At 49.5% G+C, this 27,153-nt stretch overlaps 1 protein-coding gene across 3 annotated transcripts in view; it reads right to left on the bottom strand.

Annotated features, from left to right (window-relative positions):
* Window positions 1-27,153, bottom strand: part of PHF2 (PHD finger protein 2) — a 90,856-nt gene that overhangs the window by 32,193 nt on the left and 31,510 nt on the right. For all 3 annotated transcript variants that reach the window (XM_088838152.1, XM_088838151.1, XM_088838150.1), the window contains exons 2-3: window positions 8,682-8,767; window positions 3,675-3,789 (exon numbers count right to left, since the gene is read on the bottom strand). In XM_088838152.1, the coding sequence (XP_088694278.1) occupies window positions 3,675-3,789; window positions 8,682-8,767 (201 nt within the window). The remainder of the gene's footprint in view (window positions 1-3,674; window positions 3,790-8,681; window positions 8,768-27,153) is intronic.

Below are 27,153 nucleotides of genomic sequence, written 5' to 3'. Positions count from 1 at the left end.
AACCAGAATTTTAGATCCATTTTAGAAAATTAGAATCATGCAAAAATAAAGATGAAATAAAAATATTTTCAGACACAGAGAATATTTTTATAGAGCTTTTTGGAAAGAACTACTAAAGGATATAACTCAACAAGGAGGAAACCAAATCTTGAAGGAAGGAGTGGGATTCGAGAAATAATGGAAAACCGGTCTCCAGGTTCCACACAATCCCTATCTTAATACCACCTGACTACTCTGCAGAAACCGACATGATGAACTTGAAATACTGAAGGAAATACAAGGCACACAGATGACCAAACATTTTTTATGAAGAACCAGTTGGGGGGTACTTTCCAATTTCAAGATTCACTACAAAGCTACAGTAATCAAGATTGTGTGGTATTGCCATAATACGAGACATATGGATCAGTGCAACAGAACCGAGTGTCCAGAAAAAACCCAAACATGTATGGTTAACTGCTTTTCATCAAGGATACCATGATAATTCAATGGCAAATGAATAATCATTTTAATAACTGGGAGAACTGGATATGCACATGCAAAAGCATGAAGTTGGACCCTTATCTCATACCATTTACAAAAATTAACTCAAAATGAGTTAAAGTCCTAAATATAACAGCTAATACTACAAAACTTTTAGAAGAAAAACACAGGCATAAATCTTCATGACCTTAAATTTGGCAATAGTTTCTTTTTGTTTTTGTCTAAAAACACAAGCAGCAACAGAAAAAATAACTTGGACTTAATGAAAATTTAAAACTTTTGTGCTTCAAAAGACACCAAAAAAGTGAAAAGACAACCCACAAAATTGGAAAAAGGATTTGTACATCATATATCCGATAAGGAGTTTGTATCTAAAATACACAAAGAAATCTTAAAACGCAAAAAGACAAAAAACAACTTTCAATGGGCAAATGACAAATAGCCAACAAGAACATGAAAAGGTACTCAACATCACTAGTCATCAGGGGAATTCAAATTAAAACCACAGTGAGAGACCACTTCACACCTTCAAGGATAGATAGATAGAATCACCATGAGAGTGAAAGTCATTCAGTTGTGTCCAACTCTTTGCGACCCCATGGACGGTACACTCCATGGAATTCTCCAGGGCAGAATACTAGAATGGGGAGCCATTCCCTTCTCAAGGGGATCTTCCCAACCCAGGGATCAAACCCAGGTCCCTCACATTGCAGGCAGATTCTTTACCAGCTGAGCCGCAAGGGAAGCAACTCAAAAAGTCAGATAATAGCAAATTCTCGTGAGGACCCAGAGAACTCAAACCAGGGCTCTATAACAGCTAGAGGGGTGGGATAAGGAGGAAGGCAGAAGGGAGGTTCAAGAGGGAGGGCACATATGCATTATCTATGGCTAATTCCTGTTGATGTTTGGCAGGAACCAACGCAGTTCTGTAAAGCAATTATCCTTCAATTAAAAAAGTCAATTAATTAAAAAAAAAAAAAGGAAAACAGTCTGGTAATTCTTCAAACAATTATATATTAAGTTACCCCTAAAAAAAATGAAAATATATGTCCAAAGTATTTTACAAGAACATTTATGGTAGAATTCTTCACAGTAGTCAAAAATCAGAAATAACTCTAATTTCTATCAGCTGATGAAAGAATAAACAAAATGCAGTCTATCCAAAAGAAATGTTCAGTTCAGTTCAGTTGCTCAGTCGTGTCCGACTCTCCGCGACCCCATGAACCACAGCACGCCAGGCCTCCCTGTCCATCACCAACTCCCGGAGTTCTCTCAAACTCATGTCCATAGAGTTGGCGATGCCATCCAGCCATCTCATTCTCCGTCGTCCCCTTCTCCTCCCGCCCTCAACCTTTCCCAGCATCAGAGTCTTTTCCAGTGAGTCAACTCGTCGCATGAGGTGGCCAAAGTATTGCAGTTTCAGCTTTAGCATCAGTCCCTCCAATGAACACCCAGGATTGATCTCCTTTAGAATGGACTGGTTGGATCTCCTTGCAGTACAAGGGACTCTCAAGAGTCTTCTCCAGCACCGCACTTCAAAAGTATCAATTTTTCGGCGATCAGCTTTCTTCACAGTCCAACTCTCACATCCATACATGACCACAGGAAAAACCATAGCCTTGACTAGACGGACCTTGGTTGGCAAAGTAATGTCTCTGCTTTTTAATATACTATCTAGGTTGGTCATAACTTTCCTTCCAAGGAGTAAGCGTCTTTTAATTTCATGGCTGCAATCTCAGCCATAAAAAAGGATTGAAGCACTGATACCCTGGATGAACCTTGAGGACATTATGCCAAGTGAAATAAGTCAGTCACAAGGGCAACATATTACATGATTTCTTTTAGATGAAATGTTCATAATAGGCAAATCTACTGTGATGCTGGAGAAGACTCTTGAGAGTCCCTTGGACTGCAAGGAGATCCAACCAGTCCATTCTAAAGGAGCTCAATCCCGGGTGTTCATTGGAAGGACTGATGCTAAAGCTGAAACTGCAATACTTCGGCCACCTCATGCAACTAGTTGACTCACTGGAAAAGACTCTGATGCTGGGAAGGATTGGGGGCGGGAGGAGAAGGGGACGACAGAGAATGAGATGGCTGGATGGCATCACAGACTCGATGGACATGAGTTTGAGTGAACTCCGGGAGTTGGTGATGGACAGGGAGGCCTGGCGTGCTGTGATTCATGGGGTCGCGGAGAGTCGGACACGACTGAGCGACTGAACTGAACTGAACTGAACAGTGATAGAAATCATGATTAGTGGCAGGACTTCTGGGAGGAATGTGGATTATAAATCTATTTTTGAGGTGATGGAAACCCTCCAAAATTAACTGGTGGTGGAGGACAGAGCTGTGAATACACTAAATTATACCCTTCAGATGGATGAGTTGTATGGTATATGAATTACATCGCAATAAAGATGGGAAAAAGAAAATAAGAAAGAAGCCAGAGAGGAAAAATACCTTATCCACAGAAGAGCAAGGAAAAGAGTTGCAGTGAATTTCTCACCAGAAGCCATGCACTCAAGTAGAGAATGGGATGAGTCATTTAAAACGTTAAAAGAAAAAACCCACCAACTTAGGAATCTGTGTCCATCAAATTATCCTTCAAAAAAGAAGTAAGGACTTTGTCAGACAAACAGAAACTGTCCTCCAGCTGTGAAGGGACAAGGGTGGTTCAGAGCAGCTGTCTGTACAACCACACGTCCACACAGTCAGGGTGCCCCCCCACCAGAAGTGATTTCCTGTGACCCTGACCCTGCCGTCTTCCCTCACAAGGTCAAGGGTGTACAGGGGGAGGGGCACTCTAAGAAGAACCAGGGCCATGCACACACAGGAAAACCCACGGCTATATGACACCAGGACTCGCCACATCCAAAGGGTGGTCTCAGGCTGGATACCAGCCCCCACTCCTGGTCCATAAAGGGAGGAGAGTGGCTCTCTCTCAGGAATGTGCCGTGGGAAGGGCCATACCAGGTCAGGGAGATAAGACTCTTCCCTTCAGGGCTGTGAAGAGGGTCACAATCACCTATCTGTGGAGGTGCTGAGAAGGGAGAGATCAGCTCCCATGCTGGGAGTACCTGGAGTGTCTGGGACTTTGCTGCTTCCCCTGGAGGGAAGCCCATGGCCCTGGAGCCCCAGTGCGGGATGCATATCCAGACCTCAGGTGGGAGAGGAAAAGGCCTGCTCACCTGGGAAAGGTCCGGCTCCGCAGCTCCTTGATGAAGAGCTGGCTGCCGTTCTGCACGGGTTTCACTTCCGGCGTCTGCCCGGGGCCATGTTTATGCCAGGTTCGCTTCTTCTTCACTGTGGGGAAAGAGGAGGCAGGTTGTCACCCGCAACCCCCTCCCCTCCCCATGCCTGCAGAGACCAGGAGGGCAGCCACCATGAAAGCTGCAAGACTCAGACCTCTCAGAGGCAAAGAAGCTGGGGTCCCCTGGCCCCACCCACCCAGCCTCCCTGGCCTCTCAGGACCCCGAGTTGACACATGGTCAGGAACTCCCACCTCTCACATCCTGAGCCACAGCCCCCACCTCACCTCTGACCCCATACTTCCCAACCTGCTGGCTCAGATGATGGCACTCAAAAGCTGGGGCTACCTAGAGCCCCACCTCACTCAGCACTTGGTCCGCTGAGAACTCTTCAGAGGCGCCCCCTGAGACGCTCCCACCCAGGCTCATTTTTCAGGACCCCTCTCACCTGTCTGACCCTCAGACTTGCCCTCAAATAGCACAGACCACTGTCCTTCCCCACTGGGATCTTTGCTGCCATAACAGCCCACAACTCACAGGCAGGGCAGCCCAGCCCCATCTTCTATGCCCACTGCCCTCCCTGCCCACCACTGCCTGCCCATCCTCAGGGTACCCTATTGTCACACCTGCTCCCAGGGCACTAGACACATGCATCTTGGACTTTTACATGTGAGAATGCACACTTGTCCCTCCTGGCCTGTGACACGTGCTCACGCACATACACATGTACATATCCACATGCAAGCACACATGCCCTTACTGGACCAGGACAGGCACGTGCACACCAGGACACACACAAATATAAGGACAAATGTGCACACACACTAACACACACTCCTACCAGACTTCGAGCTCCCAGAGGGAAGGAAGCTACTTCCTCAATACCTTCGGCCCCATTCAGGGCAGCCACGAATAACTCAGTGAGTGAAGATGGGCCAGGCACGGAGACCCATCCTGGGGGGCTACCTCGCAGGGTTTTACACATGATCCTCAAGCAGAGATGTGACTGGAGGTAAGGGAGAGCTGGCGGGGCCCTTAGAGTGTCTGTCTTTCACAGACAGGGATCGGGTGGGGGCTGCAGTCCTCCTGCATTTCAGTGGTTGTGGGGATGAAGGGAGCTGACGACTGCTCCTGGGTGGGACCTGCCTAAAGCAGGAAGAGGAAGGCACTGGGTGCGGGGTGGCTGAGCTGACCTCTGTTCCAAATTGCCACCTCTTCCCTGTCTCATCAAGCCATAGTTCCTTGAGACTGTCTCCTAAAATAGGTGATATATACATCATGCTTGGTCTCCCAGACCAAAGTGCAAGTGCATATTATGGAAATCAGGCCAGGTCCTACAAAGGAGGGGCTGGAGCTAGGGTCTGGCAGCACCAGACCCAGTGAAAGTGAAAGTCACTCAATCATGTCTGCCTCTTTGCAACTCCATGGACTATAGTCCATGGACTTCTCCAGGCAAGAATACTGGAATGGGTAGCCTTTCCCTTCTCCAGTGGATCTTCCAAACCCAGGAATCAAACCCAGGTCTCCCGCATTGCAGGTAGATTCTTTACCAGCTGAGTCACAAGGGAAGGCCCACAGACTCAGAGAGGAGTACAAATCTTTCTTGCCCACCTATCCTGTGGCTGTGTGACTCCAGGCAAGTTACTGGGTATCTCTGTGTCTCATCTTTAATGCTGGTCCTGGCTTCCTGGGCTCCTCGTGAGTATGGAGGGCCCTGTGCCAGGAGACAGACACATGGGGTGACTGAGTCTTGGAGGAGGCATACAGCCCAGAGACAGCAGACATGCAGGGCAGAGTGGGCAGCAGAAGAAAGAAGCAGCATCTCCTCTGCCTGCCAGGAGCCGGGCCTGGGGCCCCTGCTGACCAGAGGCCAGTGGCAGTCTTGGGCCATCTGGGCTTCCTGGGCCCTCACTCAGGACTTGGCAGCTTCAAGCACCTCATGGAGAGGCTGGAATATGCCTGATACTGTGGCTGGAGCAGGTATGTTGGGACAACAGCCAAAGATGAAGTCATGAGGCAGGTCTGAGCTCACAGGGCTACTCTTGAACACCTCTGTAGCCCTGACTGGTGGGCTCCTTCCCTCCCGAGGGTCTAAGACCCTCCTGAGCTCTGAAGCTGAGCCATCTCCTGTTTATGGGTGGCCCAAGACATCCTCTGACAAGGTACCCAGGGGACAGCTGGAAGCTGGCGGGGACTCAGGGGACCCCCCCTGGGTTACAGGGGCAATAGGTATCCCCAAGATATTCAGCAACACAACCCAGCCCACCCTCCTAAGCATGGCTTGCCCATCCCAAAGGTGTGACAGCGATGCTTGCCTCAGGGAGAAGGAAAGTAAGAAATTAGTAAGTAACCTCTTAAAAATTTCCTTAAATTTTAAGGAAATCAATCCTGAATATTCATTGGAAGGACTGATGCTGAAGCCGAAGCTCCAGTATTTTGGCAACCTGATGAGAAGAGCCAACTCATTAGAAAAGACCTTGATGATGGGAAAGATTGAAGGCAGGAGAACAGGATGACAGAGGATGAGATGGTTGGATGGCATCACCCACTCAATGGACATGAGTTTGAGCAGGCTCCGGGAGATAGTGAAGGACAGGGAAACCTGGCGTGCTGCAGTCCATGCAGTCGCAAAGAGTCAGACTCCAATGAGCGACTGAACAACAACAAAACCTCTTAAGCAGTCATGGAGCCAACAGGAGGAAACACTAGATTCAAAACCACTTTAAGGGTCCTGTCACCTGCCTCCCATGGGCCTTCGTGGGTAAACCTGTGGGCCTGAGAGTCACAAACCAAAGTCAGTCCAAGGGACAGACAGCAGCAGCATGGAGAGGGAGCCGTGTGATCTCGTAAAGACAAGGCAAAGCACGAGGGATGTGGCCTCAGGCCCAGCTCGCTCTGGAAGCCCTGCCTCCATCCATTCCTAGTGCTCCATCCGCCCACTCCATCCTGTCCTGGCCCTCTCCCTGCTGTCCTCACCTCACTGTGCCCACCACAAACCGCACCCAGGCCAGGACAGGGAAAGGAGGCAGGCGCGTGGGCTTGGGTGGTTCCCAGGGGGCACAGAGTTATCAAGGGGCGTTCCTGCAGAAGGTGTGACTGGAGTTCATGAAGTAAAAACCAACCAGACAGGCTCTGGTCAGGGCACACACATATAAAATGAACAGTGATGGGCAGTGTGGGAATGCCCACTGGCGGAAGGTGCTAGAACCTGTGCTTTCATCCCTGATGGACACACAGCCCATCAGGGGAGTCCGATTCACAGAATTTATAAAGCACATATGCACGCACATGTACATGCACACACACAATGCACACATGCACACACACAGTCAGGGAGGGGTTGTCAGGTCCCCCCAGTCTGCAGTCCCACACTGCTGATCTAGAACAGTGCTATACAGGCGTCCTGGCCCCCCACCCTCCCTGAGCACACCCCAGGGTAGTGCCTATCCTGGCACTCAGATCTATATGGGGGGTATCTCCCAGTTCCAGCCCTTATCGGCCCCCCACCCCACTCCCGGGCCACGAGGTGCAGACCTGGGTGCATACCCTGTTCATCTACTCTAGCCTCCAAGCCTTCCTGGAAATTCATGAGGTATTAGAAATGTAGACTAAGCCACGGGGCAACAGGCATCCTCCTGTGTCTGCTGTGAAGCCATTACCAGAAGGATCGGGTAATTTAGGGCAGACATATTGTGAGCAACAGTGCCGCCAACTTCTAGGGTTGTGAGGGTAAGTTAGGAATTTGAGGACCTTCATGCCTGGAAGTTCAGAAGCCACCAGGCCTTCTTGTCTTTTTCTCATGCATTTACCACATGCCCACAGTGTGCTGGAGAGGACGGCACAAAAGCCAAAATGAATACAGTTCCTATGGTCACTCAGTGATGATGGAGCACAGGCTAGGCAAAAAGAGAGGCCCAAGAAAGGTCAAGGTGAGGCAAGACCACTCTTCACCCAGCTTTCCCAGGGGCTAGGTTGGGCTCCCTCGGCTGGCCTCAACCCACAGAACAGGACTGCTGGGGTTGGGCTCCCACCCACCCTGTGCCGGTGGATCTACAGGACTCCACATCTCTATGCCCACTGGATCCACAGGGTTACCCCGCCAGGGCTCCAGGGCTCCAGCCCCAGCAGATCATGGTTCTTCTCCCATGTGGACCTGGTCTTGGAACTTGCCTCCCAGCCTTGATGTGGGGCCCTTTAGAGCCACCCTGGATGAGCCCATGCCTTGGAGAGCACCCACTGGGCCCCCACATGCCCACAAAGGGCCACATGGAAGGGGAGGGTGATAAAGTCTTTGTGATGCACAAATAGTAGTGTGAGAACGGGAATTCTTTTGCATTTCAAAAATACAAAATTCCTTGGCCATATACTTCAATTAAGAAAAAAAAACTATCTCTGTACTCTTACTTATTAATAATGTAGAACCGACAGGAAATAAAATGCTTCTCATCGCTGAAAAAAAGATAGAGAAAGGGGATCAGCTAAGATTCCAAGCAAGGAGCACTAGAGATGGGAAGAACAGGTCCCCAGTAATGCACATCCCTAGACCGCATCATAGATAAGAAGCGGCCAGCTGGGCAGAGCTGGGCAGAGCTGGGGTGGATGGCCCCTTGGACCATCTCACATCGCCTGGTCACTGCGAATGCTAGAGTTTGCAACCCCTGTCCTGGCCTTTGGAGGCTGGTGGGCTCTCTACAAAGGTCATGAGGGGCCCTAGCTGCATCTGCAGGCAGGAGATGATCAGGAAGAGCCACAGCCAGCCCACTAAGGCCATGAGGGGCGCTAAATGAGACAGGAGGAGGTCCCTAGGCACCAGAGGCCCCTGGCTGCAACTACACAGGGCAGTTGACTCCAGCAAGGTAGGGTCCAATTGGGGCTGGGGTCAAGGTCAAGCAGAGACCTCACCCCCATAGTCAGATCCGAGGGGCAGCAGCATGGTGCTATACTTACAGGTGGACTTCCCGTGGGTTTTCTCACAGTTTGGGCAGTGGTATATGTCAATATCTGGGGCCTCCTCCTCTTCTACTCCAACACAGCTGAAATGGAGGAGAAACAGATTATCACCAGCAGTCAGCAGCTCCTTAAGTGCCTCCCCTGCAAAGCTCGGCAACACCTCAGGAGAAAGGGAAGGTGGTATGAGGGCGGTTGGGGCAGAGTATGTGTGGCGACAGCAGCTCACAGGGACGGGATGGGGGACTCAAAATGGAGAGGGAGGGTCAAGGAAGGCCTCACCATGAGTGACTGGGAGAGGCAGAGGGGACTGGCCAGACTTTAGGCTTGCCTCCAAGAGAGCCATCACTACCTGTCACCACAGAGTCCAGAGAGGCTGAGGCAGGAGGTGGGAGGTGGGGTGTCTCAGAGCCCAGGCACTCCCATCATTTCACCATAGACAGTCTGCAGCCACGGGCAGGGCCCCTCCGGACCCCATGAAGAGGACAGCTGTAAGTCACCTTCCCCGGGGAGCTGTACCACGGTGGTAGGACAACTAGATATCAGAAGGGTGAAACTGAACAATTACCTCACACCACACACAAAAAAATTAACTGAAGATGGATTAACAATCTAAATATGAGAGCTAAAACTATAACACTCTTAGAAGAAAACACAGGGGTGAATCTTCATGACCTAGGATTTGGACACGAATAGGACATCAAAAGTACAAGCAACAACGAGAAGGAAATGGCAGTCCACTCCAGAATTCTCACCTGGGAAATGTCATGGACGGATAAACCTGGCAGGCTATGTCCATGGGGTCACAAAAGAATCGGACATGACTTAGCAACTAAAGAAGACCATGCTAAAAATATTTTCAAGAGTAAAAGATATTTTCTTACCTCCACTGTTGCTTTAAATATAGCATGAAAAAAAAGCTAAAATTAATATGCCCAAACATTGTGAATAAAAGGCAAAGTAACTAAAAGTTTAAAAAAAAAAAAAAAGTACAAGCAACAAAAGGAAAAAGAGATAAATTGGACATCATTAAAATTTAGGACTTTTCTGCATTAAAGACATCAAGAAAGTGAAAAGGCTTTTCACTGTACAGAATGGGAGAAAATATCTGTAAATCATATTCCTAATAAGGGTCTATCACTGAAATGAATAAAGAACTTCACAACTCAACAACAAAAAGACAAATCAATTTTAAAATGGTCAAAGGTTCCAAATAGAAATTTCTCCAAAGAAATACAAACAGCCAACAAGCTCATGAAGAGATGCTCAACATCGTTAGTCATCTGGATGCCACTGAAATGCAAATCAAAACCATGAGATACAACTGCACATTCACTAGGATGGCTATAGTTGAAAAAAAGAAAATGGGAAAAGAGCAAGGACTGGTGAGGATGCAAAGAAATTAGAACGCTCTCATATCACAGGACTTTCCTAGTGGCTCAGATAGTAAAGAATCTGCCTGCAATGCAGGAGACCTGGGTTCGATCTCTGGGTCAGGAAGATCCCCTGGAGAAGGAAATGGCAACCCACTCCAGTATTCTGGCCTGGAGAATTCCATGGACAGAAGAGAATGGCGGGCTACAGTCCACAGGGTGACAGAGTCAGACACGACTGAGTGACTTTCACAATGGTTTACATATCACAGGTAGGAACGTAAAATGGTACCATTTCTACGTAAAAACAGTATGGCAGTTCCTCAAAAAGTTAAACATAAAAGTATCAGATGACCCAGCAATTCCACTCCAAGGTATAGACCCAAAAGAACTAAGAACAGTTTCTCAAACAAATCCTTGTACACGAATATTCATAGCAGCAGTCACAATAACCAAAGATGGAAGCAACCCAAATGTCCATCAATCGAGGAATGGATAAACAAACTGCAATGCTGCTGTACAACGAAGTACCATCCAGCCTTGAAAAGGAACCAAGTGCTGATATACACCACAACAAAGATGAACCTGAAAAGCACTGTGCTGAGCAAAGGAAGGCAGATATAGAAAGCCACACACTGGGATTGCACTCAGATGATCACACACAGCATAGGTAAATGCAGAAAGACAGAGATCTACGGGTAGCACCGCTCCACTTCAAATCCCCAGTTTCCTCCAGCAGACTCTGTTAACAGCAGCGCCTCCCAACTCTCCCTTTTCCTCTATAAAAGAATGGTTCTCTCCGTCATTCCCTGGACTTGCCTGTGCTCACCAGAGACTGCATGTCTCAAACCGGAATTCTTTGTTGTACCCGAATAAACCCATTTTGCTGGTAAAATAGCTGGCTGTGTGATTAGTTTAGATGAACAGTGCATACTGCATGTCCACACCGGGCAGTGGCTCTAGGCTGCTTCTCACTGGCAGCTCCTGGAGCTCACAAACGCTGAGGATGGCAACCTCCCCTGAAGGGTCTGCCTCTGTCCCAGCAGAGGTCATGCATACCCACAGCCCACTGCGAACCCCTGCCTGCCCAGGAACCCAGGGACAAACGACAAGGGCTGCAATGGTTCTGATGCAAGGCCTCTATGTGCCAGCACTGACCCTGCAGGCAGGCAGTAGGTCTCAGGTCAGATGACACAGGGCCCATTCAACAGGTCAGGAGTAAGGTATACCATGGAAGGCCCAAGGGGCTTCTCCAACGTAGGCTCTAAGGGCACAGGGGGGACCACTCCCACCCAAAGCCCTCATAAGGGTTGAGTTTCAAGTCAATCAAAGGGAAGGAAACCAAAGCACCTTAAAATACAAACCACCAGTTGGCATTTCTCAGGCCTACTTCCTCGGACTGGCTCCCCCAAACACCACCTGCTGGTCCCACACATCCCTGAAGGCCCACAGCAGGGGCCTCTGTGACAGATGGGGAAACTGAGACCCAGAGGTCACAGACATGTGCACCGTGCATGCGGATACTCCCACCCCACCCCTGGGAGCTCCCTCTTTAGAACACCACCATCTGGGGGGCACAGGTCTCACCTGGGCCAGGATGGGTCTGGCTGTTTGCTGTATTGTGCAGGAAGGCCCCGGGACTGAAAGGGAAAGTGAAAGACAAGGAAGGTGGGCCCCGTTCTGCTGGGCACACCTGAGGGCTGCCCCTCACCCAAGAGAGCCACCCTGGGCTTGGGCCACCCAGTGAGGTGACTCCAGGCAAGCCTGCCCTCTCCTAATGGGAAACACCAGCAGCAACCCCCCTCAGAGTGATGCATCACCGCCCTACCTGTCTGTGTCCATTACCCTAACAAGGCCACCTGGCATGTGGAAATGAAGTCCCCAGATCCAGCCCATTGGCTGTACCGTGTGCAGAGGGGAACCGCCCCAATCCTGTCTTAAGGGTCCAGGGACCCACTGCCCAGTTCAAGATCCTATGTGCAGAGCACTAGACCACATTTGCTCACTGCCATCCTGTCAGGGTTGTTTATTGAAAGCAGCTCGTTTATTTTATTATCCCAACGTTAAGCCTTTCTGAGTGCTCCTAAGAAATTATTTGAGATATCATAAAATATCAGAATAACACAAACATCAGAAGCATTTTTCTTGCCCCAAAGCCAGAAGCAAAGACATTGCTGTTCTGATGGAGACTGTCACCCCAACATGCACCTGGATCGATCACCTAGGTGACCGTTCAGTGTGCGTGATCAATGCCATCCATGGTGAGAAGAGAAATGCAGACATATTCACATTAAGTGGCTGCTAGTGTGATGAGTCAGTATTTAAAGACAAAAGAAGCACACATTTCACATTAATACATACCAAACCCTTGCCTTGCTGTACTTAAGTACAGCGTGCAAGTATCAATAGTTCAAAAGCATCCAGCATGAACGTTAAGTCACTTCGGTTTTGTCTGACTCTTCGTGACCCTATGGACTGCAGCCTGCCAGGCTCCTCTGTCCATGAAATTCTCCAGGCAAGAATACTGCAGTGGGTTGCCATTTCCTCCTCCACGGAAGCTTCTGGACCCAGGGATCGAACCTGAACCTCCTGCAGTTCTGGGTACTGCGGGTGGATTCTTTACTGCTGAGCCACCAAGGATCACCAGCTTGAAGAAAATTCCAATTATGCTTGTGCCTGCACACGCATGCCTTCTACAGGAGCCCCGTTAAGGGCCACCTGAACCCAAGCAGCCAGACTGTACTGAATTTGCAAGATATTATCCCCCCTGGAGACCCCTGCTGGCTCACAACAAGAGCTGGGCACCCAAGGACTTCTCTGGATGGACACTGGGGGCTCAGCAGGTCCAGTCTGCTAGTCCTCCTGCATCCACAGCAAGGTGCCCAAGGTCCTCACCTGTCCCTGCCCCTTGTGGGACTGCAGAAGAGGCTCTCTGCTCTACACAGTGAGCCAGAGAGGCAGGTGAGAAGGGTCCTCACAGCACCTGGCCCCCAGACTCAGGGGCTTCTCAATGGTAGGTGGGTATTGCCCTCCTGGAAAGTAGGCACTGAAGCTTGCCACACATTCCAGGCCCAAGCAAGGATTCAAAGTTACCTTCCAATGGTCCAGGAGAAAAAGGAGGATGAGGGGCATCAGCTACAAGCTGGGCCCTGGACACGGCCAGGCCCAGCTGCATCCGTGTCCCCAGGATCATCTCAACCACTCAAGGCAGTCCCAAGTGCAGCCTGGGAGGGTCAGCCAGGCCTTGGACAGAGCTGGCCAGGTGAGCACACTGGGGAGAGCATGAGGGTAAGGCCAGGGAGGGGAGCAAGAGAGAGGGAAAGTGGAGGCAGGTAGCTCAGGGCAGAAGGGAAAAGACCAGAAGCTGGGAGAGGTGCAGTGGGACCAAGGCAGGGGAACCGTACATAGAGCTCAGAGGCTAGATGGGGACAAACTCGGATATCCATTCAAAAACAGAACGACCACTTCAACAGCTCTGAAACCTTGGCAAAAAGACAAAGGCAGCCAGATAATTGTAGCATGTGTCCTTTTTAACAGAGAAGGCAATGGCAACCCACTCTAGTACTCTTGCCTGGAAAATCCCATGGACGGAGGAGCCTGGTAGGTTGCAGTCCATGGGGTCGCGAAGAGTTGGACACGACTGCGAGACCTCACTTTCACTTTTGTGCACTGGAGAAGGAAATGGCAACCCACTCCAGTGTTCTTGCCTGGAGAATCCCAGGGACAGGGGAGCCTGGTGGGCTGCTGTCTATGAGGTTGCACAGAGTTGGACATGACTGAAGTGACTTAGCAGCAGCAGCAGCAGTCCTTTTTAATTCTGATGAGAATAGTGGTCCCCCAAGCACCCCACAGGCCATATGCCTTCTTAAAGGACAGGAAGTTGTGAGGGCCAAATCCAGCCTGCCCAGGCCCAGTGCCCAGGGTGGAAAGCTGTGGTCTACCCAGGTGGTGGGCAGCAGGCAGAAGCACAGACTGCCAGGACCACCTAAGACATCAAACGTGGACCCTGCTGACCCCACGTTCCCTACCTTGGAGAGAATCCAGGTCATCAGCACCCAGAACCCCAGGTCCCTAGGAGAAGGTTGAAATGAATGAGTGATGTTTCTACTGCATTTTCAGGGGCTCATGACCTGGTGAGGCTGGGGACTGGTTTGATCTGACCTCCCAGAGACCCCAGCATGCCAGAAAGTCTACCCCAAACAAGTGTTAAGTTCATTTGGTCCCCAGAGGCCAGTAAGTAGAAAGACAACAGAATTTTCAAAGACAGAGGTGAGTGGAAGATAAGACACCAAAGATGACCAAGAAAAAGAGAACTGAGGAGTTTGATGCTGCAGATTTCAGACACTTGCAAAGGTAGTAAAATCAGGTCAGAAATGCCAAAGCGGCCATCCACCCTCCAGCAAGTCCTGCTTCCAAGGAAGCCTGAGTTCCCTGTTCTTTGTGCAAAATCCAAAACTACCCCTTGGAGATGCTCCGGTTGTGAGACCAAGGGCCAAGGGGGATCAAGAGAGGAACAGCTCTTTTATGGCCATTCCACAGGAATCCCAGCTCTGCCAGCCAGTAGGGTGACTTCCAGTAGCACGTTCTAGAATCCTACCCCTAAGCATGCAGGGTACGACCTTGTGGTAATGGCCCTGCCAGAGGAGCTCCCCAGGGCATAGGTTCCTGGCCCGGCCTGGGCACCCCACCACTCTCCTCTGCTCAGTCTTTGAGAATCAAGGTTGGAATTTTCTCATGAATCCAAAATTAGACTGCATTGTGGTTTTTTCCTATTGTGTTGTCAAGGATGTTGATTTACCATAAATCACAACTTCTATAACACTGTTTTGATTTTTTTAAGTTAGAGGAGGAGCCTCAAAAAAAGGAGGTGGCCCCTTTTAATTCCAGAGGGAACGTGGAAAGGCAGAACTCCCCTCATGTTCCAGCCCCCGCACTGTGAAGCACCGAGGAGATCAGAGGTGGTACTGCTGATGTGTCAATAATGGTCATGGCACGTGGGGCCACTTGGACTCATCCTGCCCATGGAGAAACTAACATAGGAAGAAGCCTCCCCAGATACAGTCGTGTGTGCCCGGATTTAAAAAAGGTTTCCATCCTTTGGGCCAGTAATTCCACAATCTCAAACATAGTATAAGGCAGAAAGTAGAAATGCACACAAGATTCACATGCAAGATGGTCCACCCCATGATTATTCACAATAGCGAAAAATTAAGAACAGTAAACTTTTCCAGCCAGGAGGTCAGAGACCCAGGTCATTCTATGCTCACACAGCAGGATATCACACAGTCATCAAAACTCAGGTTTTATACATTTTTGAGTTTATGTGTTTACAATGTGCAGACACTAAAACTCCAGCCCTGGCACACAGTGACACAAGAGGGCTCCACACTGGTGCCAGGCAATGGCATGCTTGCTTTCTCTTTACACTTTTCTGTACTTTCCTAAATCACTGAAATGAGTGTGTATTCCTTTTCATAACAAGTAGCAAAAGTCTTGCTTTATTCAGAAGATCAGAAAAATATCCCTTCCAAGCTCATCTCCTCCACATTTCTCAGGCCCTGGTATCCCACTGAGAAGGGTTCCTGAGCTGTCTACCCTGCCACAAGGCTGGGACACCATCTCAGGGCCCCTGGGTTTCCTCTGGGAGCCTGGCGGAAGGAAGAGTTCATGCTGAAGACAACAGGGAGAGGCAGGGTGGGTGGATACCTGCATGGAAGCCTGGGTGGGCCAGGGAGCCCCAGAAGGCCTGGGGGTGCTCAGTGATTCCCCTAATGATGACTTCATCCCCTGTCAAGTCAGCCCCACTGCAGGGCCATCACCTTCTTCCTGCATTCTCCCACATTCCTGCCTGCAGTCTCCAGAAGGCTGGTCACTGGCACATTTCCACATGACAAAGCCATAGGGATCACAACTCAGTTACAACTCTGCTTCAAGACGGTCACCAGCCACATATCATCAAACTTAAGGTGGCCCTATAGACCCTAATCATGTGAGCAACCGCTCACTGAGTGCCCAGCCTCTAGTCCAGGAGCCACACAACCTCCACACGGCAGGGGAGAAATCACAGTGGGAGAAGGGATTTGACACCTTCAGAGCCATCCAGGGGTTCAAGACAGTGTGTCTGGTGCTCCCAAGATGTTCCCAGGCAGCAGCTGTCCACAGGTTTTGTGGTTTCACCCTAAGACCCTCAGGTATGGTGTGCAAGGGGAAAATTGAGGCCCAGAGTGGCCCACATTTGCCCAGACCACACAGAAGTGGGGCAAGAGCAGGTCAGCCAGGTCTGTCTGCACCCCACAGCTCGTATGCACCTCAGGAGCCCTCACAGCTCCCAGTCAGCCAAGGCCTGCTGTGCAAAAGTGGGGAGCAAACACTCTGCCGCAGAAGGAGGTGGGGGTGCAATAAGGATTGGACCCCTGGTGCAGCTGAGCCCTCAAAGGACAAGTTCATAAAGAGGAACAGGAAAGACGAAGCAACCAGACCTGGCCCAGCTGGAAGAGCCTGCCAGTGGGTTGCCTGGGTGCCTGGGATGACAGAGTGCCAGCCATGGCCTGGGGGTGGGGGGGCAGCGGAAGGTGACACTGTGCCGCAGAGGAGGGTCTCACTCCCAACTCTGGAGAGTAGTCAGCCTGAGGACTTGGCATATCAGGACCCCCAAGGGTCACACATGCAGATGATACCACTCTAATGGCAGAAAGCAAAGAGAAACTAAAGAGCCTCTTGATGAGGGTGAAACAGGAGAGTGAAAAAGCTGGCTTAAAACTCAGAAATCAAAAAGCTAAGATCATGGCATCTGGTCCCATCACTTCATGGCAAATAGAGGGGGAAAAGTGGAAGCAATGACAGATTTTTTTCTTCTTGGGCTCCAAAATCACTGTGGATGGTGACTGCAGCCGTGGAATTAAAAAATGCTCGCTTGCTTCTTGGAAGGAAAGCTCTGACAAACCTAGACAGCATACTGAACAGCAGAAATATCACTTTGCTGTCAAGGGTCTATGGTGTCAAAGCTATGGTTTTTCCAGTAGTCATGTACAGATGTGAGAGTTGGACCATAAAGAAGGCTGTGCACCAAAGAACTGATGCTTTCAAACTGTGGTGTTGGAGAAGACTCTTGAGGGTCCCTTGGACTGCAAGGAGATCAAACCAGTCCATCTTAAAGGAAATTAACCCTGAATATTCACTGGAAGGACTGATGCTGAAGCTCCAATATCTTGGCCACCTGATGTGAAAAGCCAACTCACTGGAAAAGACCCTGACTGGGAAAGATTGAAGGCAAAAGGAGAAGAGGATGGCAGAGGATGAGATGGTTAGACAGCATCACCGATTCAATGGACACGAACTTGGGCAAACTCCAGGAGATAGTCAGGGACAGGGAGGCCTGGCATGCTGCAGTCCATGAGGGCACAAAGTGCTGGATGATACTTAGAAACTGAACAACAACAAGGGTCACACAGACCATGTGGCTTCCATCTGGACCCTGTGGAGACCCAGTTATAGAGCAATGACAGAGCTTTGGTGGGGGCAGGTCTGTCTGCTGAGCCCAGATGTAGACTCGTAGAAAAAACCCAGTCAGGTATTGTCAGAAGCCACTACATTTGGGGGTGGCTATTACACAGTCACAGATAACTAAGGCTGTGGGGAGGGACTGAATACTCAGAAGAAATGAAAAGAGGTTCCAGGATGTGAAGGACAATTGCTCTCCTAGCCCCCACTGGGGAGGTAGGTAAGCTCAGAAAGGATCGTATGGACAATGCCCAGCACCATACCTGGCACAATGCAAGGGCCTGCAAAGACAGTTTCCTGCTTGCTGTAGTCATCACCACCTTCACAATCACCACCATCGCAATCAACACCATCATCACCACCACCACCATCACCATCACTGTCATCATTTTCTCCTGATGAGCTGATGGATCATGACACAAGCTCTCCCTTCTGTCAGCAAGTGGCTGAGAAAGAGCAAAACTCCAGCACAAAACAAAGAATCTGCATGGAAAGAATGTCAACATCTATTCCTATTCCCAGATGTGTCATGTCCACTCCTCCAGGACTCAGAGGTAAATGGACTCCAGCCCAGCCCTCCTTGTCTCCAAGGAGAGAATAAGGGGCCAGTGGCCTCTGATCAGCTGAGACCCACCCCATCGTGACCACAGCTTTTCCTTCCTGGCTGCAATGTCTTTGTTAGTGCTTTTCCATACTTCCCTCAGCAGGATGGGGCACCCAGGGGAATATAAGCTTCCAAGGGGATAGAAGATATGGAGGAATGGAAGCCATGGGGGACAAAGTCATGGGGGGGGTCAAAGCCCGGGGGGGATAGAAGCCATAGGCAGACATGCTAGACAGGAGTCTCCCTCACTCTCTCTCCAGGCCAACCCGAGAGCACCACTCACAGCAATCTGGAGGGAGCACCACTGTAGGGGAAGAAACTCCTCTGTCCCAGTTCAAAGGTTTAAACAAGGTGGGTTGTGACCTTAGAAACTGATGTCACTCACTCTAACAGGTGGAGGTCCTCCATGTTCACATACCCCTTCCGCCAGCCACCTTGAGGCAAGTGACTCATGTTCCCAGGCTCCTTCATCTGGTATAGGCACAAAGGCAGTGTGAGGGGCAGTGAAAGGATTGACGGGACAGAGAGGAGCAGGGTCGGAGGAGCAAGCACAGAGGCCTGGGAAGGGTCCCAAGTGAGGCAGAGTGCAGCCTTGGGGAGTCTACACGCAGGTGCCACTCTGGGACGGACAGGACTCTCCCCGGCAAAGATGAGAGACGCAGGCAGAAGCAGACAGGCGACAGTGTGCTTCCACTCCGTGCCACCGTCATCTGAGAGGGCTCTCCCAACCCACTTCCCATTTTGAAATCGTAAACCCTACAGAAAAACTGCAATGGGTACCTGTGTTCCCTTCACTCAGGTTCTCCAATGGTTAACAATTCCCCTCATTTGCTTTATATCTCTGTAGTTTCTTTTTTTTTTTTCTGAAGCACTTGAAAATCTGTTACAGACGTGAGGACCGGCCCCCTAATTCATCACCCTGCAGTCTCCTAAGAACTGAGCTGTCTCCACCATAACCACAACATCAAAGTTAACACCATAAGACATATCCTAAAGCACATGTCTACATATCCATATTTTCCCAGCTGTCTCAACAACATTCCTCACAGCTGTTTGTATTTGACCCCAGATCACACATGGCACCAGCCGCCCAGCCTCTGGCTCCTGAAATGGGGGCGCTGCTGTGTGTGCTTAGTTGCTCAGTTGTGTCTGACTTTGTGACTACATGGACTGTTGCCCGTTAGGCTCCTCTGTCCATGAGGATTCTCCAGGCAAGAATACTATAGTGGGTTGCCATGCCCTCCTCCAGGGGATCTTTCCAAGCCAGGGATCGAACCCAGGTCTCCCGCATTGCAGGCAGATTCTGGATAACCGCTGAGTTACTAAGGAAGTCCTAAATGGGGGTGAGAATGCTACCTTTCTTTGGTGCTGTTGCCCTTTGCAGGCTCCAGGCCGGTGGCATCCTATGTACACTGCGTTCTGGACAGACTGGTGTTTCTGCACGACCACACCTGAGCTGTGTTTCTGACACAAGTGCCCCATGGGGAGCGCTGGCATAGATCACAGACTTGAGTCAAGCTGTGCCCCCATGGGTCAAGCTGTGCCTCCGTGGGCATGCAGACTGGAGTCTCTTGGGTGGGACAGGCCCACTACCAGGTCAAAAAGAAGGGATTCTGTGGGGAGGGGGGTCACTCTGTTGCCCCCGCAATGTCTGACCTATAGCCTCAGTGTCCAGGGCTGACCCAGTTATTGCCCTGGGGTTTCCACTTAACAATATGTCCTGGCAAATATATTGTCTTGGCAATATGTCTAGACAACTTTTGGGAAGGCTTTGAAGATCTGGACCCCAAGCCCCACCTAACTTACTGGATCAGGCCCATTTCTAAAGACAAGCTGGGGCCTAGGAGCTGTGAGAGCAGGGCCTATTTTAGGAAGCCAGGTGGGGCCAAGCTTATGCTCTTTTCAGCTCTCACCTGGGGTTTCTGTGAGCCATCGGGGCTATAACTTCCTTCACTGGGGCTAGGACCCCTTGCAGAAAAGCAGGCCACATGCACAGCATTAGTCCCAGGCTCGCTCCTGGTCAGCATCCTTGGCCCTCGGCCATGGTCTGTGCCCCGGTGCCAGCTTTCCCTAGGAATTCACTGCTCAACCTCATTTCTTGACTATATTTGCTAAAGGAAAACCCCCGAGTGACTGACTGGTGGAAACCACAGATGGAGCAGACCGCCTCCACGTGGGACATAAGTCACTTATCCTCCATGAACCCTGTTACTCAGCACTAAGCAAACTGCTTTGCCCAGTGCATCTCCAAAGTCCCAACAGCACTAAAATTCCACGACCTAGAAACTTACAGGCAGCCCCATCCCAGAGGAAGCAGGGAAGCCCTTGATTTCCAGTCAGCACAGAGACTCCAGTAGAGAACAGCACTGAGTTGACACCCCTCAACCATGAGCAAACAAGAACAGGAGGGGACCAGAGGGAGGTCAGCACCGAAGGTCCCATGATGCTCATGCGGAGTTAGCTAAAACAACCCCCTAAGGGTTGCCTTCTTAAAATCTTACCCCTAAAGCATGTAAAAATACAAAACCACATCTGCAGGTTTTGCGTAGGTAAGTATTTGCTGGAGAGAAGCAAGCAGGACACAGAGGCTCCTGGCACTAATTAATTAACCAAGGCCACGGCAGGGCTGGTCATGGGCCCCGAGGGAAACCTGGCCCTTCCCACATCCCACAGAGATGCAGCTGAGGGGAACACTGCCCCACGGCCCTGAACAGGTGCCCTGCTTCTGGCCTCAGGGACACAAAAATCCATGTAACTCCAAACAACGAACAGCGGCACCAAGAGTAAAAAATACCAAGTACCCAAATCAATGACAGCTTTCTGTGGAGTGCTATGTGCCTCGGGGAGACCTCAGTTTAGGTCTGGACCGCATGTCAAGAATGGTGGAAACAGTAGGAAGACGTTTTGCAGGGGGACGGTGGGGGGGGGGGACACAGTGAAACTGCCTGACCAGTGATTCAAATCATGGCTGTAAGTAAACAATTTACAGAAAAGGACAAAGTGGTTTTTCAACATATGGAAAGGGAGGTAACAGCACTTGGAGTAACACATGCAAACTAAAACTGCAAGGTTTCCCACCTATTAGCCGGCACAGCCCTAAGACGTTAGAGAATACTTGGTGTGGTGACACTGCAGACAGACAAGCATTCTATGTTCTCAGCAAAAACACACACTGGCAAAGCCTCTATCAGAGCTGCCGATGCTGAGAATGTGTGCATCCTGTCTGCGACCCTCTTCCAAGAATGCACAGGTACACTAGCCAAGGTGTGCACAGGGCACTGACTGCAGCAGCAGCCAGGTCCCCATCCAGGGGAGACTTAGGCAAATGTCTAGAGCACCAAGAAATACAAACTCTACACTTGCTATCTGAGCAATCTCCAGGATATACTGTGAAGCAAAGAGCACAAGTTTCAGGAGGTGGCAGGGCACACACTCATTTTGGAGGGCACTGAAGGAAATTAAAAGACATGTACTCCTTGGAAGGAAAGTTATGACCAACCTAGACAACATATTAAAAAGAAGAGACATTACTTTGCCAACAAAGGTCTGTCTAGTCAAGGCTATGGTTTTTCCAGTAGTCATGTATGGATGTGAGAGCTGGACTATAAAGAAAGCTGAGCGCCGAAGAATTGATGCTTTTGATCTATGGTGTTGGAAAAGACTCTTGAGAGTCCCTCGGACTGCAAGGAGATCCAACCAGTCCATCCTAAAGGAGATCAGTCCTGGGTGTCCATTGGAAGGACTGATGTGGAAGCTGAAACTCCAGTAGTTTGTCCACCTGATGAGAAGAACTGATTCATTTGAAAAGACCCTGATGCTGGGAAAGATTGAGGGCAGGAGGAGAAGGGGACGACAGAGGATGAGATGGCTGGATGGCATCACCGACTCAATAGACATGAGTTTGGATAAACTCCGGGAGTTGGGGATGGACAGGGAGGCCTGGCGTGCTGTGGTTCATGGGATCGCAAAGAGTCAGACATGACTAAGCGACTGAACTGAACTGAAGGAAATGCAAACACATGCCCCTCTGTAATCAGAATGTTCTGGAAAGACTCAGAAACCGAACCCCAGTGGTTACCTTTGGAGAAGCCTGGTGGTCAGTAGAGAGGAGACAGATTTTTCACTGAAGACAAGTTTTTTCCTGTGTGTGCTGCTGCTGCTAAGTCGCTTCAGTCGTGTCCGACTCTGTGCGATCCCACAGACGGCAGCCCACCAGGCTCCCCTGTCCCTGGGATTCTCCAGGCAAGAACACTGGAGTGGGTTGCCATTTCCTTCCCCAAGGCAGGAAAGTGAAAAGTGATAAAGTCGCTCAGTCGTGTCTGACTCTTCGCAACCCCATGGACTGCAGCCCACCAGGCTCCTCCGTCCATGGGATTTTCCAGGCAAGAGTACTGGAGTGGGGTGCCATTGCCTTCTCCATTTCCTGTGTGTACATATTGCTATCTCTGTTTAAACATTATAGAAAACAACTGTAATCCCAATAAACTGATATGATTCACATCAGAGTTATTTGAATTTCAAACTTTTAAAGAAATACTCTTCTGACTCTTGAAAATAAATCTGCATAGAATGTGGGTCATAAAAAGTGCTGGCATGTGCTTATGGTATGTGTTCAGAACTCTCTGAGAGCTGCTTCAAGCAGGTAGAAATTAAAGGCTCTTGTAGCATCAGAAATGAAGGTACTCTCAGCAAAACTCCATCCCGTCCAGCCTCTCATTTGTGAGACAAGGACACTAAGGCCAACTATGGTCAGCCGGCCTGCCCACCCTGCTTTAATTCCTTTAACAAATCTCGTTTAGCATTGTTCTGGGACACGGCGGGAAGCAGGCTGCCCAGTGCACAGGGACAGCCTTCCCTGACACAGCTCTAAGGACACGACAGAAGCCTGGCACTCACAGGTCTCCACGCGGCCGGCCCTCAGACACCCACCACATGTCTGCACAGCGGGGATCTGAGGGCCATCCAGAACAACCCGCCCAGCGGGCCCTGACCGTGCACCGTGGACACTGCACGCGGGCCACAGGGTAAAGCGGGCAGGTGCAGCTCAGCTCAGCGAGCAATGGAGATGAGGATACCACAGCCCAAGGCCGAGCAGGCCCATGGGGGCACCTCGTGGATGCACACTGGTTACGCACTGAGCTCTGTCAGATCTCCCAACTGTTTAAGGAAACCTAGGAATGCGCATCTTTATGTGACCAGTGAACCAGTGAAGTTACTCAGTCGTGTTCGACTCTTTACAATCCCATGGACTGTAGCCTACCAGGCTCCTCCATCCATCGAATTTTCCAGGCAAGAGTACTGGAGTGGGTTGCCATTTCCTTCTCCAGGGAATCTTCCTGACCCAGGGATCAAACCCAGGTCTCCCGCATTGCAGGCAGACGCTTCACCATCTGAGCCACCAGGGAACTCATGATTTTAGTACGTTGTAGCTAATGGAACTTGGAGAAGGTAATGGCAAGCCACTCCAGTACTCCTGCCTAGAAAATCCCATGGATGGAGGAGCCTGGTGGGCTGCAGTCCATGGGGTCGCTACAAGTCAGACATGACTGAGCGACTTCACTTTCACTTTTCACTTTCACACATTGGAGAAGGAAATGGCAACCCACTCCAGTGTTCTTGCCTGGAGAATCCCAGGGATGGGGGAGCCTGGTGGGCTGCCGTCTATGGGGTCGCACAGAGTCGGACACGACTGAAGTGACTTAGCAGCAGCAGTAGCGGCTAATGGAACTGCTTTTGAAAACCCTGTGTGGACCAACATCATGGGCCCAGCACACACCTGTGGTCCAGTGGGCAGTGTGCAAGCTCCACCCCTACCCCAGACACAAGGTCAGAAGGTACCCCCTTGCTCTGGGCAGCTGAGCCCAGCTGAGGCCCTCCTGCACAGCCCAGTCTCAGGGTAGTGAGAGGTGCCACTAGCTTCTGAGGCCTTCCAGTGATGTCCTTGACGAGGCCTCAGTGATGTCTGGGACAGCATCCCCACCAGCATGGGGTCTGCACATATTCTGGCTGAAAGGCAATACAGCAGCAAAGGGACTGCATCTGTCCTAGGAGACTCTGGGCCTGGAGCAACCCTGGGACACTAACCTGCAGAACTAACAGCACAGCTAGTATGTGGAAAGCCATGACACTGGGATGCCAAGAGTCCTAATCCGACCCAGGCCTGCAGCAGCATCAGAGTGAGCAGGATGGAGGAGGGTGGCTGGGGGTCTCCCCTCTGGCCTCTCTCAGCCTCCGTGTCCATAAACTACAGCAAGAAAAGCTGTTTTTCAGCCTCCCCAGGTCAGGAGAGACTAAAAAACTCACAAACTAAAATACCCAACAACAGGTGAACTGTTCAGTCAGTTTCCACCTATCAGATCATTATGCATGCAAAGGTTTGTACTAACAGTGATAAGCTTATGCCCTAATACAGGAAGCAGCACACTGAGCCATCCCGGCATCCATGCTCAAGAGAGACGGGAGGGAGGTTTCTGGGAACAGTGGCTACAAGTGAGCATCACTGGAGAGGCAACAGTTTTCTTGCCTTTAAAATGTTTTTTTGAACAAAAAAATAAGGATACTAAAAGGCAAAAAAAAAAAAAACCCATCTGAAGAAACAGAGAGAAACAGAGAAAGCATGAGGCATGTGAGAGAGACAGAAAGCAGGGATGTTGGAATCATCAGATATGGAATTAAAATAACTATGATTACTATATGGGCTTTCCTGGTAGTTTAGACGGTAAAGAATCTGCCTGCAATATGGAAGACGTGGGTTCAATCCCTGGGTCGGGAAGATCCCCCAGAGGAGGGCATGACAACCCGCTCCAGTATTCTTGCCTGGAGAATCCCCAAGGATAGAGGAACCTGGCGGGCTACAGTCTATGGGGTCACAAAGAGTCAGACACGACTGAAGCAACTAAGCACAGCACATTATTACTATGTTAAGGGTTTTAATGGAATAAATGGACAACACGTAAAAACAGATGGGCCAGGTAAGCTCAGAGATGGAAATTCTAAGAAAGGAACACTAAGAAGTGCTATTGTTCCCCCTCTGGGAAGACTCCATATGTCTCAAAGCGACTAATCCTATGTCCCACAATTACTGAAGCCTGCCTCCTGCACCTACTGAAGACTGCGTGCCCAGTCTCATTTGTTCACAATAATAACAGCAACAGTGAATTTCACAACCCAGTAATCACGACTGTGTGATCACTCACCTGGAGCCAGACATCCTGGAATGTGAAGTCAAGCGGGCCTTAGGAAGCATCACTACGAACAAAGCTAGTGGAGGTGATGGAATTCCAGTTGAGCTATTTCAAATCCTGAAAGATGATGCTGTAAAAGTCCTGCACTCAATATGCCAGCAAATTTGGAAAACTCAGCAGTGGCCACAGGATGGGAAAAGGTCAGTTTTCACTCCTATCCCAAAGAAAGGCAATGAGATAGAATGCTCAAACTACCGCACAATTGCACTCATCTCACATGCTAGTAAAGTCATGCTCAAAATTCTCCAAGCCAGCCTTCAGCAATATGTGAAATGTGAAATTCCAGATGTTCAAGCTGGTTTTAGAAAAGGCAGAGGAACCAGAGATCAAATTGCCAACATCCGCTGGATCATGGAGAAAAGTAAGAAAGTTCCAGAAAAACATCTATTTCTGTTTTATTTACTATGCCAAAGCCTTTGACTGTGTGGATCACAATAAACTGTGGAAAATTCTGAAAGAGATGGAAACACGAGACCACCTGACCCGCCTCTTGAGAAATCTGTATGCAGGTCAGGAAGCAACAGTTAGAACTGGACATGGAACAACAGACTGGTTCCAAATAGGAAAAGGAGTACATCAAGGCTGTATATTGTCACCCTGCTTATTTAACTTATATGCAGAGTACATCATGAGGAACGCTGGGCTGGAAGAAGCACCAGTTGGAATCAAGATTGCCAGGAGAAATATCAATAACCTCAGATATGCAGATGACACCACCCTTATGGCAGAAAGTGAAGAAGAACTAAGGAGTGTCTTGATGAAAGTGAAAGAGGAGAGTGAAAAAGCTGGCTTAATTCAACATTCAGAAAACTAAGATCATGGCATCCAGTCCCATCATTTCATGGCAAATAGATGGGGAAACAGTGGAAACAGTGGCTGACTTTATGTTTCTGGGCTCCAAAATCACTGCAGATGGTGACTGCAGCCATGAAATTAAAAGACAATTACTCTTTGGAAGGAAAGTTGTGACCAACCTAGACAGCATATAAAAAAGCAGAGGCATTACTTTGCCAACAAAGATCCGTCTAGTCAAGGCTATAGTTTTACCAGTGGTTTTGTATGGATGTGAGAGTTGGACTATAAAGAAAGCTGAGTGCCGCAGAACTGATGCTTTTGAACTATGGTGTTGGAGAAGACCCTTGAGAGTTCCTTGGACTGCAAGGAGATCCAACCAGTCCATCCTAAAGGAGACCAATCCTGGGTGTTCATTGGAAGGACTGATGTTGAAGCTGAAACTCCAGTACTTTGTCCACCTGATGCGAAGAGCGACTCATTGGAAAAGACCCTGATGTTGGGAAAGATTGAGGGCATGAGGAGAAGGGGACAACAGAGGATGAGATGGTTGAATGGCATTACCAACTCAATGGACATGAGTTTGGGTAAACTCCGGGAGTTGGGGATGGACAGGGAGGCCTGGCATGCTGCAGTTCATGGGGTCACAAAGAGTCAGACACGACTGATCGACTGAACTGAACTGAAGTGAAATGAACAATGGCCACATCATAGGAGATGAGAGGGAGGAATAGGGGACACTGTTATAAGGAACTTGAGCTATCCATAAGTGGTAGAGGGTATTTGAAAGTGGACTTGGCTTAGCCATAAATATATATATTGCAAACTCAAGGGCAATCACTAAAAAAAGTTTAAAAAGAAGTATATACTAAGAGAAGAGAAAAAATAAAATCATATAAAATGCTCCATTAAAACCAGAAAAGGTAGAAAAAGACTAAAAGACAAAAACCAAAACAAAT

Source organism: Moschus berezovskii, chromosome 7, assembly GCF_049115385.1.
Source record: "Moschus berezovskii isolate FMDL1 chromosome 7, NW_MosBer_1.0, whole genome shotgun sequence".
NCBI classification, from domain to species: Eukaryota; Metazoa; Chordata; class Mammalia; order Artiodactyla; family Moschidae; genus Moschus; species Moschus berezovskii.
The sequence above is the reverse complement of the archived record's forward strand: the minus strand, read 5'-3'. Positions and strand labels throughout refer to the sequence as shown.